The following is a 15335-nucleotide window of genomic DNA, read 5'->3' on the forward strand; positions in this document are numbered from 1 at the left end:
AATTTTTGTTGGTACAAAGTGAGAAACAAATTGTGGTTCGTGCTGTGACCAGGACAGCTGAGACGGTCTGACGGAGTCAAGGACAGGTAGCCTTGTTTTAGATGACGTCTCAACGAGATAACAAAAGTGGTTCGCGAAGTCGAGTCAACAGTAGCTTCAACTAGACAACGGGACTTCCAGTCAACGAGGCAACAAGATACTCCACGAAGCTAAGGCGCCCTTGGGCCTGTTAGGCGGAACGGCGACTCATTTGAGAACAATCTTAGGAAAGCTGTAATTATTGGCAACTGAGGGAGATAGGCGTCTTATACGCGCGCGTTTGATCAATCACCCTTACAAGCGCGTAACCCCTACAATACCTATACTACTACTATCACTACTACTAATAACAGAGATAATACTTATAGCAATGAAATTAACGATGTAATTTCGTCGTTTTTAGGCTCTCTCTCAAAACGAATCGCAAATCCATACACCACCTCCCCAATGTTCGGGTTGTCATGTAAGGGAAAGTGTTTCATGAGAACCTGCTTCCAACCCTTAGGAACGCCAAACTCCTCCAGCGTGGAAATATGATTGGGGTGATGGTACACGGTTCTCCGTTACGCTTCTTCATATTTTCAATGTATGTATGTCACTGAGATCCTCATGGATCGCAGTCACCGGCTCCTGGCAACCATGAACATGCGGGGCAAACACGCAGTCAAGTGAACGGGGTCCAGATTTGAAATGCCTGAAACAAAGGCCATGGAGTTAAATCAGTCATGCGCTGGTTGTCGGTGGTGACCAAGCTATGGATGAAAACGTATGTTCAGGAAATTGGGGAACTTGCCATTATGAATTCGTCCATCCGGCCCTATCAAGTGGCTTCTCGTAGTGATCCTGGATGGCCGCTGAGGGGATCAGGTCATCCAGCGGAGACATCGATGCCGGAGATTTTTGCGGAACGCCATGCTCGTGCAGGATAGCTCAAATTCACCGTTTCCACACGCGAATCAAGGACCGTGCCGGAAAATCATGAAGTCGCTCAGGTCTTCCTGCCATCCGCTTAGCCCGGTGTTGGCCCGAGCAGCATGATAGCGAGGGGCAAAGCGTCATAACCCTGCTAGGTGTTGGTTCGATCGTGGTCCTGACCCGGCGCATTTGTTTACTAGTGACCAGCATGTCAAAGAATGCCATATGTCCGCCGGGAAACTCCCTCTTCGATCACCACATCCTCGTATGTGGTATACTTTCTCCGTAAAATGCGCGAGGGTGCCAAAGGCGACCCTCCATGTATATCTCAGCCTCTGCTTTTAGCAGAAGTCTCTACACGCACAAAACCACTGCCAGATGCTTTTCCAACACATCAACAATTGGCTTCAGGATGGACTGCAGGAGGCTTCCGTGACCCAATTGAAGTCCGCCGATGCTTCATGTAAACCTTTTCGATCGAGACTCACGGAGGTGGTGCACTGGGCTGGGTAAAAACCATAGTTTCTAGGCCCATTTTTCCGCTGGCAAGACAAACCCACTGCTTGCCCTTGAAAGTTCGGGGTCCAATCCATGAGTCTTTTGTCAGGATTCGGACGGTACGACTTTTCTTCCCTCGCGTCGGTGGTGTGAGTGAAGCACGAGCTGTTGAAGTATGATATCTTTCGCCTCAGATATCTCGTGATCGCTGCCACTCTCAAACATCATCCCCGACTCTGCCACCTACTAAAGCTGATCCAGTGAGATTTTTCGTTCTCCGGGGTTTGCTGTACGAACCATATAATTCAAACATGTCATATCCATCTTTGCAGATTTCATCGATCTCACTTCCACACTGTATTTGCTGATGTAACAGGTTTTTGAACTGATGACGAGTTTGAGGGGTATGTGGCGACTGAGATCGACACTTGGTCCCTGTTCAGGCGGAGAAAGTCGGTCTGTGTCTAGAAAATACAGTAAAGGAATGGTAGTAGCCGGCATCACTTGCCTCCTCCACATCTCCGCGTAAAACCAGGGGGCAGATTTTGTGATGGCCGAGAACTGAGTTCGGTGACGGTTGCGGGGCGGCGATTGGTCGGTGCTCTGAAGAACGCTGTGAGGGTGGACTCAGCGCTCGCGGTGATACCGCCGGAACGAAAGGTAGATAAATGGGATGATAGGAGGACTTCAAAGATGAAGTTATGGTGTAAGCGGGGACGTTTTGCTGCATGTGCGGCGGCCAGCCAGGCCAGGGCATCGATCCGTACCTGCATTTTATTCGTGCATTCCTGCGTTTTGGCTACTTCACATGCAAAATTGGTGAAGCGGAATGCGGCACCCTTAAAGGCGCTCTCTTATTCTCCAAATTCCTTTGATTATGGATTTACGTCACCCATTAGCCTAGAACTACAAAAAGCAAAACAATTACCAAAGATAATTACACCACAATCTACGGGCGGCGTGCGGACGGTCTATCACTCAGCAGGGGCCGCTGACAGCGGTCTTGTTGATGGGGGTTACGGTGGTGGCCAGTGTGTCGAATTCCGATAAAAGGCATAATTCAAGCTAGCAGTCTGCCCGGTACTGCATGCTCGTCGGCATCTACCGGCTCACGCTCCATCCGCTCGCAAAGTATCCCGGACCGAAACTGGCGGCAGTGACACGTCTGTGGCACTCGTACCTATGCACCAGGAGACATCGTTTCCAGCCCTTTCACGCAGGCACACACGAAACATACGGACCAGTGTTGCGGATTGCTCCAGACGAGGTGCTCTTCACTCCCAGTCGTGCATGGGATGACATTTTACGGCGCGCGCCAGGAAGCGAGGATGGACAAGGACCCCTCTACAAGGGCCCGACTGCGCCTCATTCAATCGTGACGGTAGACGGTGACCTTCATCGCTTTTACCGCCGTCTGCTCGCCAAGGGCTTCTCGGATGCTGCGCTGAGAGAGCAGGAGCCAGTGATTCAACGAAACATCAATCTATTGGTAGAGACTGCAAGTGGAGGTAGCGGCAGGTAAGACACCTGAAATGACGGCTTGGTTTAACGTAAGTCTCGAAACTCACTGAACAAAAAAGCCCGCAGCTGACCAGTGAATTGCCCTAGTACCCGCGACATTTGACCCTGATCGGGAAACTTACATTCAGCGAGACCTACGGTTACCCCTCGAGAACTCGCACTACCACCACCCTGGGTGGAAATGATTCTCGAGGTGATGAAACTCCGCGCCATGACGCCGTGAGGTACTATCATGGATATTCCACATCTGATGTGGTTCGTCCAAGTCCCTGCGCGACAAATTCGTAACCCACCCAGTACACCCGCTGACAAAGGGCAGCGTCGAATGGACCGAAGATCCACTGCAGGGACCTGACGGCCAGTCTGTTCGATCCACAGAATGGGCTCGAGCGTGCGAGATTGGCAGGAATTGCTCCACCCTCATCATCGCCGGCAGGAAAAACGGCCACGGCTCTCAGTGCAACACTATGCTTCCCTGACACAGAACGTAAACGCCAAGCGCAAAGTGATCAGCGAAATTCGAAGCACCTTCAACAGCGTTGGAACATCAACTCGATCAGCGTGAGATCAGCTGAAGTATCTGAACGCGATGCAGACGAGGCAGCGCCGGATCTTCCCTCCAGTCCCGCGGTCTTTCCGCGCCGTGTCCCCTCGGGGTGGCGATTTTATCATCGACGGACATTTGGATCCCTGGTGGCACACAAGTCGGCATCGCGCACTTCTGCATCAATCGCTGCAGCCGGAACTTTGTCGATCCACACAGTTTCATCCCTGAACGATGGCTCGGGGATCCCACATTATACTCGACGATCGCCGCCATTATCAGGCGTTCAGCTACAGTCCTCGAGCTGCATTGCTCGCCTCTCGCCCGATTGGAGATGCGTCTGTTTCAAACTCGGCTGATCTGGGAGTTTGATTGGGAACTCGCTCCTGGGATCGGAAAAGTGGGAAAAGGCGTTAGTCTTCAATGTCTGGAGTACGAAGCCGTTGAAGATCAATTTACTTCAGTGACACGCTGAAGTCGGGGAGAAAGGTTGATGGTCAAGACGGTCTTACCGTTTGTTTAGCCAGTCTTTTCATCACTAGTAAAATAGCATCGCCTCTGCGTTGTGTCTCCGGTGTCTCCTGTATCAGAATATCATAGCTGTTCTTAAGATTACTTCCCAATCTACAAAGGGCCCCTGAAATGGAATCCTCAAGCATGGCCTTTCTTTCTTAATTATTGATTTTCGCAGTTCTCTACTTCTTAATCTTAACTTATATCTGGTGGGTATATCCCAGTGCAAAACGTTGAAAGGGGAGACATAGTATCTTTTTGCAAGGCAAGTGGATTGAAGGGCATCTACCACCACACCCCGATTCTGATAGTTCGAACTGCAGACTGCTAGCATGGACGAGGGCTGGCTCAGGTCAACATGAGCAGACCGTCACGAACCTCACAGCTCGTGGGCCCTCATACGCAATGTAACACTGTTGATTACATGAGAGGGGCGACCATCAAAATTATCAGGCCGGAATCCATGTATGCCCAGATGCAATGTGATGTACGTGGCCGGCTGAATCCGACCGACCTCACCAGGCAACGATCCATATCCTTGCATTTCAGCTACGGAGTAGCTCAGGTTCAATCACGACGTATGTATGCATCGTATGATCAGGTCCGATATGCAAGCTAATAAACTGCAGAAGCCCTGCTGAACTAATGAAAACGGCACGATGGAAGAGACTGGAAGACTGACTGAAGGAGCGTGAATGTAAGCATATCTCAAGCACCTTGGCCGGCGTTGCGTTGCATGATCCTATCGACACGCAGGTCATCTGGCCATAAACTCTAGCCAGCCGCTAGCTATATGCACGTCGTATATTATCGTAGAATCTAGAACTGTATTTTTTTACATAATCCAAATACGATACTGCAACCAGAAAGTGGGAATCTCCATGTACAGTATCTCCATCCACTGAACATTGATCAACGCACTCCATTTTCAGCTCGAAGTAGTTTTCAATATGGATGATGAAGACGGGCAATGCGCTACGGCATGCGGTCTCAAAGCATTGGCGTAAGATGCTCACGGTGAAACTCCAGTGGCAAAGGCTCTTTCTGCAAATGTGATCCGAAGAGCTAGTGACTAGCCGTGGAGACCGGCGCTGCTCCCCTGGGTTCCCAAGACGCCAAAGCCTTGCGGGCCGGGGATCTCAATCAAGCAAAAGTCAAAGTCGGCGGAACAATTTCGGGTTAAGCTTCAAACTCAAGATGGCGGGCGTTGATTGGTCGTCTGTTGCTTTTTAAACCGGCAGTGTTTGCGCATTGGGCTGTATTCACAGCCTGTTCAACTTTTTCTCCCAATCTCAAGATGGCAGCCAAAATTGCGAGCTTCCTTGGTCTTTCCAGCGTCGTCTGTCTCAGTCTGGCAAATGCGATTGTCGCCCACTGACACCATCTCCCGCGATGTAATCATTCTTGGCGGTGGCAGCTCGGGGACATATACCGCGATTCGTCTCAAGGGATCCAAGGCAAAACCGTCGCCGTTGTTGAAGAACTAACGCAACTATCTGGGCGGTCACGGCGAAACCCTACACTGAACAATACGCCTCTTAACTTTGGTGTGGAAGGATTCTTCAACGACCGTGACTCGCAACTATCTCGAGCGGCTTCAAGTGCCCATATGGGCGCCGGCCTAACTCCCCGCGCACGAGGAGTTACCTAAACCTCAACACGGGGCAAAGGACAGAATACCCGGCAGGCCAGCTCCAGGACAGGGGAAGCATTCGCGAAATGGGTCGATGCCATCTCAGTTTGGCTTCCTGGACGACGGTGTCTATCGAATCCCAGAACCGGTGCCAGAAGGATCTCATCAGTCCTTTCGCGGACTTCGTAAAGAAATTACCATCTCGAGGATGCCGTGTATGCCATCTTCTCTCCACTTCCGGCGATGTCTTGGACATGATCACCCTCTACGTCATCCAATATATCGGGGTCCCCACGCCCGCCGCCTTGAACGGGCTACGTCCGTCCCATCCGAAGGTATCGCTGCTCTGTACAAAGGCGCCGGCAAAAAGCTCACCGGCGACGTCCTCTTGGAAACGACTCCCGAGTCCATTCCAGCGCTCTGAGGATGGCGTCGAAGTCACCGTGCGCGGTGCCGACGGGACTACAACGCTCGTATAGGGCAAGCTAGCTCTGGTCGCCATTCCGCCCTCTTAGACAGTCTGCGGCTTCCCGCTAAGCGAACAAAAGTCACATCTTCTCAAATGGCAGTATCACCAATACTGGGCCGCGCTCATCAACGACACCGGTCTCCCCAACGACGTGAACCTGGTCAACGTTGACACGGAGCGCCCGTATGGTGTCCCCGAGGAACCATTCATCTGGCGCCTGGATACCCACTGGGCTCCTGGCTACCACAACATCAAAAGCTAGTCGGTGGGTCCGAGTTCGGAGAGGCCGAGGCATACATGTATGAAGCTCGAGGCGTCTCTCCATGCCGGGAACATGCTCTACGCACAAGCCTGAGATCGTCAAGTTTGCAAGCCCACCCCTGTTACCATGTTCGTTTCGGCGGGAAATCCCGCGGAGGGTTCTATCGGCAGCTGTATGAGCTCGGGGGGGGAACAGCACATTCTGGACGGGCGCTACTTGGGCGTCCGGATTACTCGACCTTGCTTTTGGGGGGTATGGATGAGGGTTCTCGAGCAGATGGCTTCTTCCAGTCCTTACCCTGGGTATCTGCCTACCTCCTGATTGCATTTACCCGGTTCTGCGATAGCGGTTGCACCTTGATTGTTGTTTAGGAAGGTCTCACACAATTGCAGTATCTAGAGCAAGTGAATACATACTATTTATTTCGTCCTGCGGTTTTGGAAGCACTCTTTGTTTTACAGATTGGGCGAGTAAAGTACACGAATAATTGCATTAGTTTTGGAAGTTCCCAAAAATAGCTTGTAGATCCTTGGCGATAAGTAGCGCTGAAAGTTGACCTTGTCGTCTTTTTATGGACTGGCGTGGCAACAAGACCTACCGGTGCTTATACGGACAAAGAAATAGAAATTAGCGACAAGAGCAAAATCAAGATTTTTAATGGTTTAAGAAAGAACAGATTGCTTGGTTTTTCTTATTTCTACCTCTTTCATAATCTCGTTGGATTTTTAATGCCTCTATACGGGAGTAAGGACATAATTCGCAGCTACGAGTAACCGAAACAAAATTATATAACATTTAATGGGTCCACATAAATGGATCCACGTAAAGCTGCTCTTAATAATTACGTCCCTCATGGCACATGCTTCCCTCCTGCAGCACTGAAGGCCTCGAAAGTATGGAGGTAGACACTCATGTACGGTTTCTTTCCCTTATAGGAGAATGAGATCCCACGCTTGTAGATGATTTGCGGTGCCCAGGTCCACATCCGGACTGCGGATGGAGATCAGTATCATTCATTCATTAATTCACGGATACAAAGACTTACTAGTACGCGGCCAGATCCGATGGATAGCTTTTTAGCCAAAGCCTCCCCACCCTCTGCGCTCAAAGAAAGGTAGCCAGTCCCTCCCGCGATATGGCTTTGTCGTTCCTCCCAAATGCAGGAAATAGATCTGTGGCTCGGGAAGGCGAAGACTTTTTCGGGGACAACAATGTGATGATGAGGGGAAACTGCTCCTGTGGTGAGGTACCAGGCTCGTAAAACAGTCGGCGGTGGACAGACCCTCCGTGACGGGCAATGGCTGCCCACAGCTCCTGAGCGCCTACAGTCCATCCAGTGTCTCTGGATCGTTCCGTCGCCCGTTCAAAGTCCAATCCCCTTCGATGGAGGCCAGGTCAGCTGGCGTTCCATACAGTGAACTTTGATCCGCGACTCGGATGGGTTGACAAATCACACGAAGAAAGTGGCCGATGAGGGTTGGAGCCCGCTCAGCTATAAACTCCTCGGGTTGCCAGTGGCGTGGCGACTTTACCCTCCTTGTCGGCGGCGCCTTGATTTGCGTAAACATGAGCTTTTCTTTCGGCGTCCCGGTCGCGATCGACTTCATCCGAAGGGGTAGATGCTTAGGTTTTCAAGAACCAATATCCCGGATGGTTCCAAATCGGCCGCCAGTTTGTTCTGAGTCTTGAAGACGGGGATTGGAAGATTTCCATCGTGGGGACGTTGAGCCTCCTCGTCGGAAATGACCGGTGCGTTGGTAAAAATGATCAAACCACTCCGGTCAAGCCGCGGAACCATGGCCTTTAGGTCCTTGAGAACAGGAAACCCTGATAGCCTGGGTGTTGAATGGGTCCTCCTGCGTTCCCGTTAAGGACCACCGAGGGGCTCAAAAACGAACCGCAACAACGATTCCGTGGTGGTAGCTCAAGCTCGAAAGGGGGTCCGAAGCGCGTCAGATGGCTTTTCCAGTGCATGGGCTGGCCGGCTTTTCGGGATACCGGACCCAACGCCGGGATGATGACCTCGCTGGTGGATGCAGAGGAACTTGTACTGTGCGTGAACGTCGTGGTTGGCTCCGGCCATCATGGCGGCAAACATCGGGGCCCGTGCTGCCACCATTTGCGTGGTTCCCTGTTAGAAGGTTCAGGGCTTGATTGAGCACGTGGAAGGGCTTTGGCAGCTGTATTTGCTGGTTTTCCTGGAGATTTCCATCTTTCAGAACTCTGGTTACTGGCTTCTGGTATGGGTTCGGAGAACAAAGATAAGGGGAGCTCAAAGAATACTACCCTGGTTGTTCTGGTCAGGTCATGTAAGATATTCATCACCTTCTTGGGGCCATCGCGCCCTCACTGTGCGTTTGTGATAGCGGCCGCATGACGCAAGCAATACACGAGCCCTGATGCATGCGGTGCCCACGTCTGTCCGCGTAACCGAGGAGCAACCTGGAGGTTTGCGCAGGGGTCAGTTAGTTAGATGTAACTGTGTTTCTTGAAGACCCAATCTGATATGCATTAGCTGACTGATGGCTGGCTGGGGTCCACATTCTATCTGCAAGGGTTCAAGGACGAGAGCAATTGAGTGCACCATAGTTTTATTTGTGGGGCGGTCCATTTGACCCACTGAGACAAATTAAGTAGACGTATGAATGGCAGAACACAACGCGCAGCATGCAATCTATTGCAATATTGCAAAGGAGCATGTGATAATTCTAGACCAAGAGTTTTCTCGTACATGCCAAACAGTAGACCTGATCGGCGTGATCTATCCTGCCGCCGGGTATTGGTCATCTACACGATGTGGCATCCCGAAATGGCCGATGCCCCGACTGGAAGAGACTAGTGGGAGATTGGTCTGATACGCCGATCGAAGGAGCTGAATAGAGAACAAGTTTCCTGTGGCGACAGGAAATCGCTACCGCTTGTTTGAGCTGAAATGAGGTGGGGAACAAGAAAAATTTACCAAAGGGACGTTGGGCGCCACGCACCCAAGACTGTTATGGTTAGTAGACTCAGAGTACACAATGGATCGGCTTGTCAAGCGCAGTGGAGTAACAATTTGCTGTTCAATGGGGCTGAATTCCGTAATAAGGGATAGGGACTCGAAGGTTACATGTATATACATCACCTTATCTTGCTGTAGTCATTCGGACATTCCTGTTACTGAGGCCGCCGTTATTGTTCAATACCCTTGCTGGAAATAAATTTTATTTTGTTGATGTAGAGTCCATCTCGCTGCCATGAAGACGCCAATTGCTGTTGTCGGGACTGCCTGCCGATTTTCAAACGATGTAGCGTCGCCTTCTCGCTTTTGGGAGCTATTATCCAGCCCTAAGGATGTCGGGGAGGGGATCTAGACACGAACGATTAAACCTCTCCGGCTTTCACCATCAGCATGGGGGCATCATGGCTACAGATGTCGAATAAGTCCTACGTACTGGACGACCGTGTTCATCGCGAGTGCTGCCTTCTTCAACATCAGTGCGGCTGAGGCAGAGGCAATGGATCAACAACGGCTCTTACTCGAGACGACATACGAGAGCGCTCGAAGCTGCAGGATATACGTGAAACAGATGCGCAGCTCGTCCCACATCGGTCTTTGTTGGCGCAATGACTTCGGACTATCATGACATTCAAAGCTCAAGGATTTGGACACAATCAGCCCGATGGCGTACAGCAGGCACATCGCCGAGTATTCTCTCAAACCGTGTCTCGTACTTCTTCGACCTGAGAGGGGCCATCAATGACTATCAATACTGCATGTTCAGCTCACTGGTGGCATTGCACCAAGCGGTCAAAGCCTCCGCAACGGCGATTGCACGGCAACAATTGTAGGTGGCGTCAGCCTCTTGCTCGACCCTGAGACCTACATCAGTCCTCCAAACCTACACATGCTGTCTCCAACATCAAGATGTCGCATGTGGGATAGGGATGCTGACGGGTACGCCCGAGGCAGAAGGTGCGCTGCCGTCGTGATCAAGACCCTGGATCAGGCGCTGAAGATGGCGACGATGTAGGGGTGCATCATTCGGCAGACCGCGGTCAGCCTCTGACGGCCGATCCAGGAATTACCTTGGGTATTCGGAGGCCCAAGGCGACGTTAATCCGCCAACCTATGAACGCTGTGGGCTGGGATCCGGTTCGGGACCGATGCCAATATTTCGAATGCCATGGGACTGGAACACAGGCTGGAGATCCCGTAGAGGCACAGGCAATCCAGCAGACATTCTACCCAAAGAGCGTCGTGTTTAGCCCAGAGGACAAACTGTATGTGGGAGTATCAAGACCCTAATCGGCCACCTGGAGGGTTGTGCGGGTCTCGCGGGCGTGATGAAAGCTATTCTGTGCATCAAGAATAGGACCATCACGCCAAACATCTTTGACAATCTCAATCAAATATCGCTCCATTCTGACCATCTCAGTGTTCCAACAAGCACTATGCCGTTAGCCATCCGTTGCCCCTGGCTGTCCGTTGAGGGCGAGCGTGAATTCCTTCGGTTTTGGAGGGACCAACGCTCATGCCATCATTGAGGAAGCCACGTTTCCACCAATCGCAAAACAAGTCGGTTACTGCAAAGGTCGATGCATAAGAAGACGTCATGCCGGGCCATTCGTATTCTCAGCACACACTCAGGATTCCCTATGCTCCATCGAGCAAATGGCCCATTATGTCCAGAAAACAACGAAGCATTGGACCTGGGTGATTGGGCCTGGACCCTCGCCCAAAGAACCGCCTTGCCTTCCAGGGTCTCCCATCCTGCATTAAGCAGAGAGGAGCTTGTCGGGGATTTAGACAAGGTTGTTGGGAATGCAAAGGCCCCAACAGGGAGCGAACATATCCCTTTTTCCGGAGGTATGCACCCGAACCAATGGATCATGGGCATTTTCACAGGACAAGGCGCACAATGGGCTCAAATGGGGCACGACATCTACGTGTGTCTCCGATCTTCCGCAAGTCTATCGAGCGGTGTAGCGTGCTCCTACAAACCTTCGTGACGGCCCCTCGTGGTCCCTTCAGGTAGAGCTTCTGGCAGACAAACCCCGTCACGCCTCTCTAATCCCAGCAGTAAAGTCAGCCGATAACAACGGCAATTGAAATAGCCGTCTACGATCTTCTTTGTGCGTGTGGAATCGGTCTCGATGCGGTTGTTGGCCACTCATCCGGCGAAATAGTGGCCGCCTATGCGCTTGATATCATTTCGGCAGAGGATGCCATGAAGATAGCCTATTACCGTGGGTTGCACACTAAGCCGGTTCAATCAGGTGGCATGCCCCAGCCCGTTGGTCTTGCATTCCCCGACGCTTAGTGGTGTGTTCTCAACCATCTTTTTTCTGGGAAAATCGTGGTGGCAGCAAGCAATGGGCCCGCCAGCACGACGTTATCGGGCGATTACGATACAATCCTCGAAACCAAGGCACTTCTAGACCGTAAGAAAATATTCGCAAAGGGTATTTACAGGTTGATGTGGCGTACCACTCACCCATATGGTGCCCTGTAGTGCAGCATATCTAGAATCCTTGAAGGCATGCAACATCAATTACGGAACACCCAGGAGCGGCTGCACGTATGGATTTCAAGCGTGACGAGGGAACAGTGCAATACTGAAAAAAGATATCCAAAAGGGTTCGCCGATATTTACTGGGTCGATAACATGGTCAAACCTGTCCTCTTCTCTCAGGCATGGAGAGGTCGGTGGTGACGGCCAAAAAGCTCGGTGCGTGTATCCGAGATCGGACCTCATCCGGCTCTCCGTGGTCCAGTCTTGGATACGTTGAAGCCCAAAGTGAGTTCAGGTGTTCTTTATACCTCGTTACTTCACAGAGGGCAAAATGATCTCAAGGCTGCCTCGACCGTCCGGTTGCCCTCTGGGAACTGATGTCTGAACGTTTGGACCTTGGGCAGTTTCTCCAAGCTTTTGGAAAGCAACCCTTGCAACTGACAAAGGATTACCAGCATACTCCTGGGACCATAGGAAGAGATACTGGGAGAGTCTCTCGCGTGTCCCGAAGATACCGTCTTGGTGGTACGCAATTACCCCTATTGGGCCGGCGATCTACCAGCGAATTAACAAACGGGATGTGTTGGAGGAATATTCTGCGCGGAGAGGGAGAATTTGGGCCCAGGACACAAGCACGAAGGCCAAGGTTTGGCTACAGCTGCCTTTTACTTTTTCTTCTCTGGTAGCGGCTGCTTGGCTCTGCGGCTGCAAGCCAATCCGCCTTGCGTTACTCGAGATCCAATAATTTCGTTGTCATAGAGCCATTAATCTTGGAAGAACATAGTCATGGGATAGAATACATCACGACAGTACGATTCCATGACAAAAATTCCGAAAATGTCGGATGCCAGACTCGATGCCGAAGCTTCCTGCCATGCGTGCCATAGTGACGGATCAACTTTAACCAAGTTATGCACTGCACGCCCTAACACTTTTATCTTGGCGAAGCTCTCCGTGATGGTGATGACCAGTTACCCCAAAGGGAAAAGCGGCACCGCCTTCTACTTCTGTAGATGTCGCTGATCCTGTACCACTCATTTTGAACAAGCTGGCATTAGCTATTCCGGACCCTTTCGAAGCATAACCTCGATCAGGCGCTCCCTGGACCAAGCCACTGCTTCTGCATCTTGGGCTGCCGATTATTATCTCCGGATCCCTACTTCACCCGGCTAATACTAGAGGCATCATTCCAGGCTATGATGTGTGCCTTTGCCTCGCCGTTCAGCAAGGGAATGTGGACTTCGTTTCACGCAAAAGAAATTCGTCGAGCTCTTGTTAATCCTAACCTTGCTTTGAAGAATTTTTCATGCGAAATCGACGCATTTGTGACTGCAGTAGACAAGGGTGAAATAGAAGGCGACGTGTCGTTATTACAATCAGATGGAAACACTATGGTGCAAATCGAGGGGCTTGGTCATGAAGAGTGCCCCTCAAACCGACACTTCAAGTGACCGTAACATGTTCGCACACGTGGTGTGGGAGGCGACCCTTTTGGGTATTCGTTGGTATCTTCTATCACAGCCAGAGGAGGAGGGAGGTGCTGGCGAGATGCGGAAAAGATATGATCGCCCATACTATTTTCGAAAAACACTGGATGAGATTGATCCTCGAATCTGCAAGGTTTATACCTCACCACCAGCTCTTGTACCGTGAGATTAGCCCGCATTGCTGTTGATGGCAAGGGCTCTGTGCTACTCTATTGTTCAGCCAAATCAGTCCCAAATGTCTGAGGAAACATCCTGCAATGGTCGACAAGTCTGCAGGGGATCGTGGATCTTCAGTCAATCCATTCACTCGGTAGGCCTTGCCAGCGATCCTGCAGGGAGAAGTGGAACCCTCTTGACATGCCACCAGGAGATGGGGCTGGCATCCTCGAGCCTTCTATCTCATACTGATGGAATCCTGTCTGCACTGAACAGAGACATCTGTTGTATTGTCAAGCGTATTGGCCACACAAGCATCCCCATGGAGGTCCTGGGCTTGGTGCTGGCACCGGTGTGGTCACCCAGCGAATGCTGGGCTCTTGATGACAAGTATGCTTCTTATTGCTTGAGCGGCGCGACTCCAGAATTGCTCAACCAGACCCGGTGGGCGGCTCTCAGCTCCAGCACCGCAACCTGGTTTTCAAGGTGATTGGTCACGGCCACTGTCGTTGCTACTGAATTGGCAGTGACAAGTATGACATGGTAATCGCTGCCAATCCGCTCCATGCAACCGAAGAATCCACCAGCCTCTTCGAAGTTGCCGTGCAATGCTAAAAGCCAGTGGTTACTTTTTGTATTCGTTAAGTCACCGGGAGGAATGCCGATGTCGTTGTTGTTACTTGTGGTTGTTGACTTTAGTGGTGGCAAGATTACGACCAAGATGCCCGGGCTTGGCTGGACATGTCATCCGTTAGGGCCGACGCAGCTCCCGCTCTACGGGTTTTCGGAATCGACCATATCTTTCATGGTTCGATAAAATCCAGATAATGGAGTGGTCTCTCAGTATTAAGGTCACACAGGCGGTGGATGATACTGTGGTGATGCTTCGAGCCGATGAATTCGACCGGCCTGGCGCCGCTTACTGAACTGTGGTGTTCCTTGGGGCAAGACACTGCTAGTATCCACGCCTTCTCCATAGTATTCAGAGAATTCTCGCTGCATCAGGTACTGCAGCCCAATAGTGAAGACATTGACCAATTGGACCTGAGGGGCCTCACGAAGGAACATTCAATCATCTCCCTGGTGGGCTTGACGAGCCATTCTTCTCAGAGGCCTCTTCCACGAAAAGGCTCCTGGCCTTCAAAAGCCCATATGGAAAGGTCAAGCACGTCCTTTGGCTGACCGCTGGACATATGTCAAGAGTACAAGTGTGGCGGTTGGAAGAGCGATGAGATCAAAAGGGGAGACAATATCAACCTCAATTTCTAGATTTGTCGTCGACGGTGGAAAACATGTCGCCTTCCACTGTAGTTGAGGTCTTCCTGCGCCTCACATGGTCTTTCGTGCCGGCGTTGACGGACGGGCAAACACTTTGGACAAAATGAACCCGGATTGCACTGGGACGGATGCGCTGCGTATTCCACGACTGGTTCGGGATCACAGGCGAAATAAACGATACAATTCAGGCATCGGGAACTTCGTCCTGCTTATCCTCCCGAAAGCAGTGCTTGTCCCGGCAATGAGCCAGGTTTCCGGCCAGCTCGGTACATGTTCCAGGGTCAGATATTCCTTCCTTCTTTTGCACGGGATGTATCTCTGGCTTGGAAGTCGGTATTCGATGGAAAGGGAAATGTTGTCGGCATTTCTGAGCATATCTCATCAGTTGTCCAAGTAAGGCCTGAGAATGTTCATAATCTAGTTGACGGAGACGACTTAGCCCAGACGCTTTGCGAGCTACTGCTAGCTTCAGTTTAGCAAACCTGCTGTTGAAGTCACTATCTGGACCTATACTTCTTTTTGAGC

The 15335-nt window shown here is 51.2% G+C and overlaps 8 protein-coding genes across 8 annotated transcripts; 7 read left to right on the forward strand and 1 right to left on the reverse strand.

Moving 5' to 3' along the window:
* Positions 1-2539: 2539 nt before the first annotated feature.
* ATNIH1004_001985 (uncharacterized protein) lies at positions 2540-3876 on the forward strand (the record flags this gene model as incomplete). The annotated part of the gene is made up of 3 exons (XM_033566680.1): positions 2540-2970; positions 3102-3228; positions 3352-3876. 3 exons carry the CDS (start codon positions 2540-2542, stop codon positions 3874-3876), a joined length of 1083 nt encoding a protein of 360 aa, XP_033420679.1.
* A 1451-nt stretch (positions 3877-5327) lies between these two features.
* Positions 5328-5681, forward strand: ATNIH1004_001986 (uncharacterized protein; the record flags this gene model as incomplete). Its single annotated transcript, XM_033566681.1, has 2 exons — positions 5328-5369; positions 5448-5681. The coding sequence occupies 2 exons, from the start codon at positions 5328-5330 to the stop codon at positions 5679-5681; spliced, it is 276 nt and encodes a 91-aa protein (XP_033420680.1).
* A 68-nt stretch (positions 5682-5749) lies between these two features.
* ATNIH1004_001987 (uncharacterized protein) lies at positions 5750-6394 on the forward strand (the record flags this gene model as incomplete). The annotated part of the gene is made up of 2 exons (XM_033566682.1): positions 5750-6136; positions 6212-6394. The coding sequence occupies 2 exons, from the start codon at positions 5750-5752 to the stop codon at positions 6392-6394; spliced, it is 570 nt and encodes a 189-aa protein (XP_033420681.1).
* Positions 6395-7716: 1322 nt separating this feature from the next.
* Positions 7717-8192, reverse strand: ATNIH1004_001988 (uncharacterized protein; the record flags this gene model as incomplete). The annotated part of the gene is made up of 2 exons (XM_033566683.1): positions 7717-7944; positions 8034-8192. 2 exons carry the CDS (start codon positions 8190-8192, stop codon positions 7717-7719), a joined length of 387 nt encoding a protein of 128 aa, XP_033420682.1.
* A 48-nt stretch (positions 8193-8240) lies between these two features.
* Positions 8241-8552, forward strand: ATNIH1004_001989 (uncharacterized protein; the record flags this gene model as incomplete). The annotated part of the gene is made up of 1 exon (XM_033566684.1): positions 8241-8552. The coding sequence occupies one exon, from the start codon at positions 8241-8243 to the stop codon at positions 8550-8552; it is 312 nt and encodes a 103-aa protein (XP_033420683.1).
* Positions 8553-10056: 1504 nt separating this feature from the next.
* ATNIH1004_001990 (uncharacterized protein) lies at positions 10057-11697 on the forward strand (the record flags this gene model as incomplete). Its single annotated transcript, XM_033566685.1, has 7 exons — positions 10057-10104; positions 10159-10264; positions 10320-10349; positions 10408-10657; positions 10813-10887; positions 10969-11243; positions 11564-11697. The coding sequence occupies 7 exons, from the start codon at positions 10057-10059 to the stop codon at positions 11695-11697; spliced, it is 918 nt and encodes a 305-aa protein (XP_033420684.1).
* A 374-nt stretch (positions 11698-12071) lies between these two features.
* On the forward strand, positions 12072-12634 carry ATNIH1004_001991 (uncharacterized protein; the record flags this gene model as incomplete). The annotated part of the gene is made up of 2 exons (XM_033566686.1): positions 12072-12174; positions 12294-12634. The coding sequence occupies 2 exons, from the start codon at positions 12072-12074 to the stop codon at positions 12632-12634; spliced, it is 444 nt and encodes a 147-aa protein (XP_033420685.1).
* Positions 12635-13269: 635 nt separating this feature from the next.
* On the forward strand, positions 13270-14458 carry ATNIH1004_001992 (uncharacterized protein; the record flags this gene model as incomplete). Its single annotated transcript, XM_033566687.1, has 4 exons — positions 13270-13509; positions 13744-14018; positions 14232-14340; positions 14393-14458. The coding sequence occupies 4 exons, from the start codon at positions 13270-13272 to the stop codon at positions 14456-14458; spliced, it is 690 nt and encodes a 229-aa protein (XP_033420686.1).
* Between the last annotated feature and the right edge of the window lie 877 nt (positions 14459-15335).

The sequence above is a fragment of the Aspergillus tanneri genome (assembly GCF_003426965.1).
Source record: "Aspergillus tanneri strain NIH1004 chromosome Unknown AapTan_11_pilon_pilon_pilon, whole genome shotgun sequence".
Classification (NCBI taxonomy): Eukaryota; Fungi; Ascomycota; class Eurotiomycetes; order Eurotiales; family Aspergillaceae; genus Aspergillus; species Aspergillus tanneri.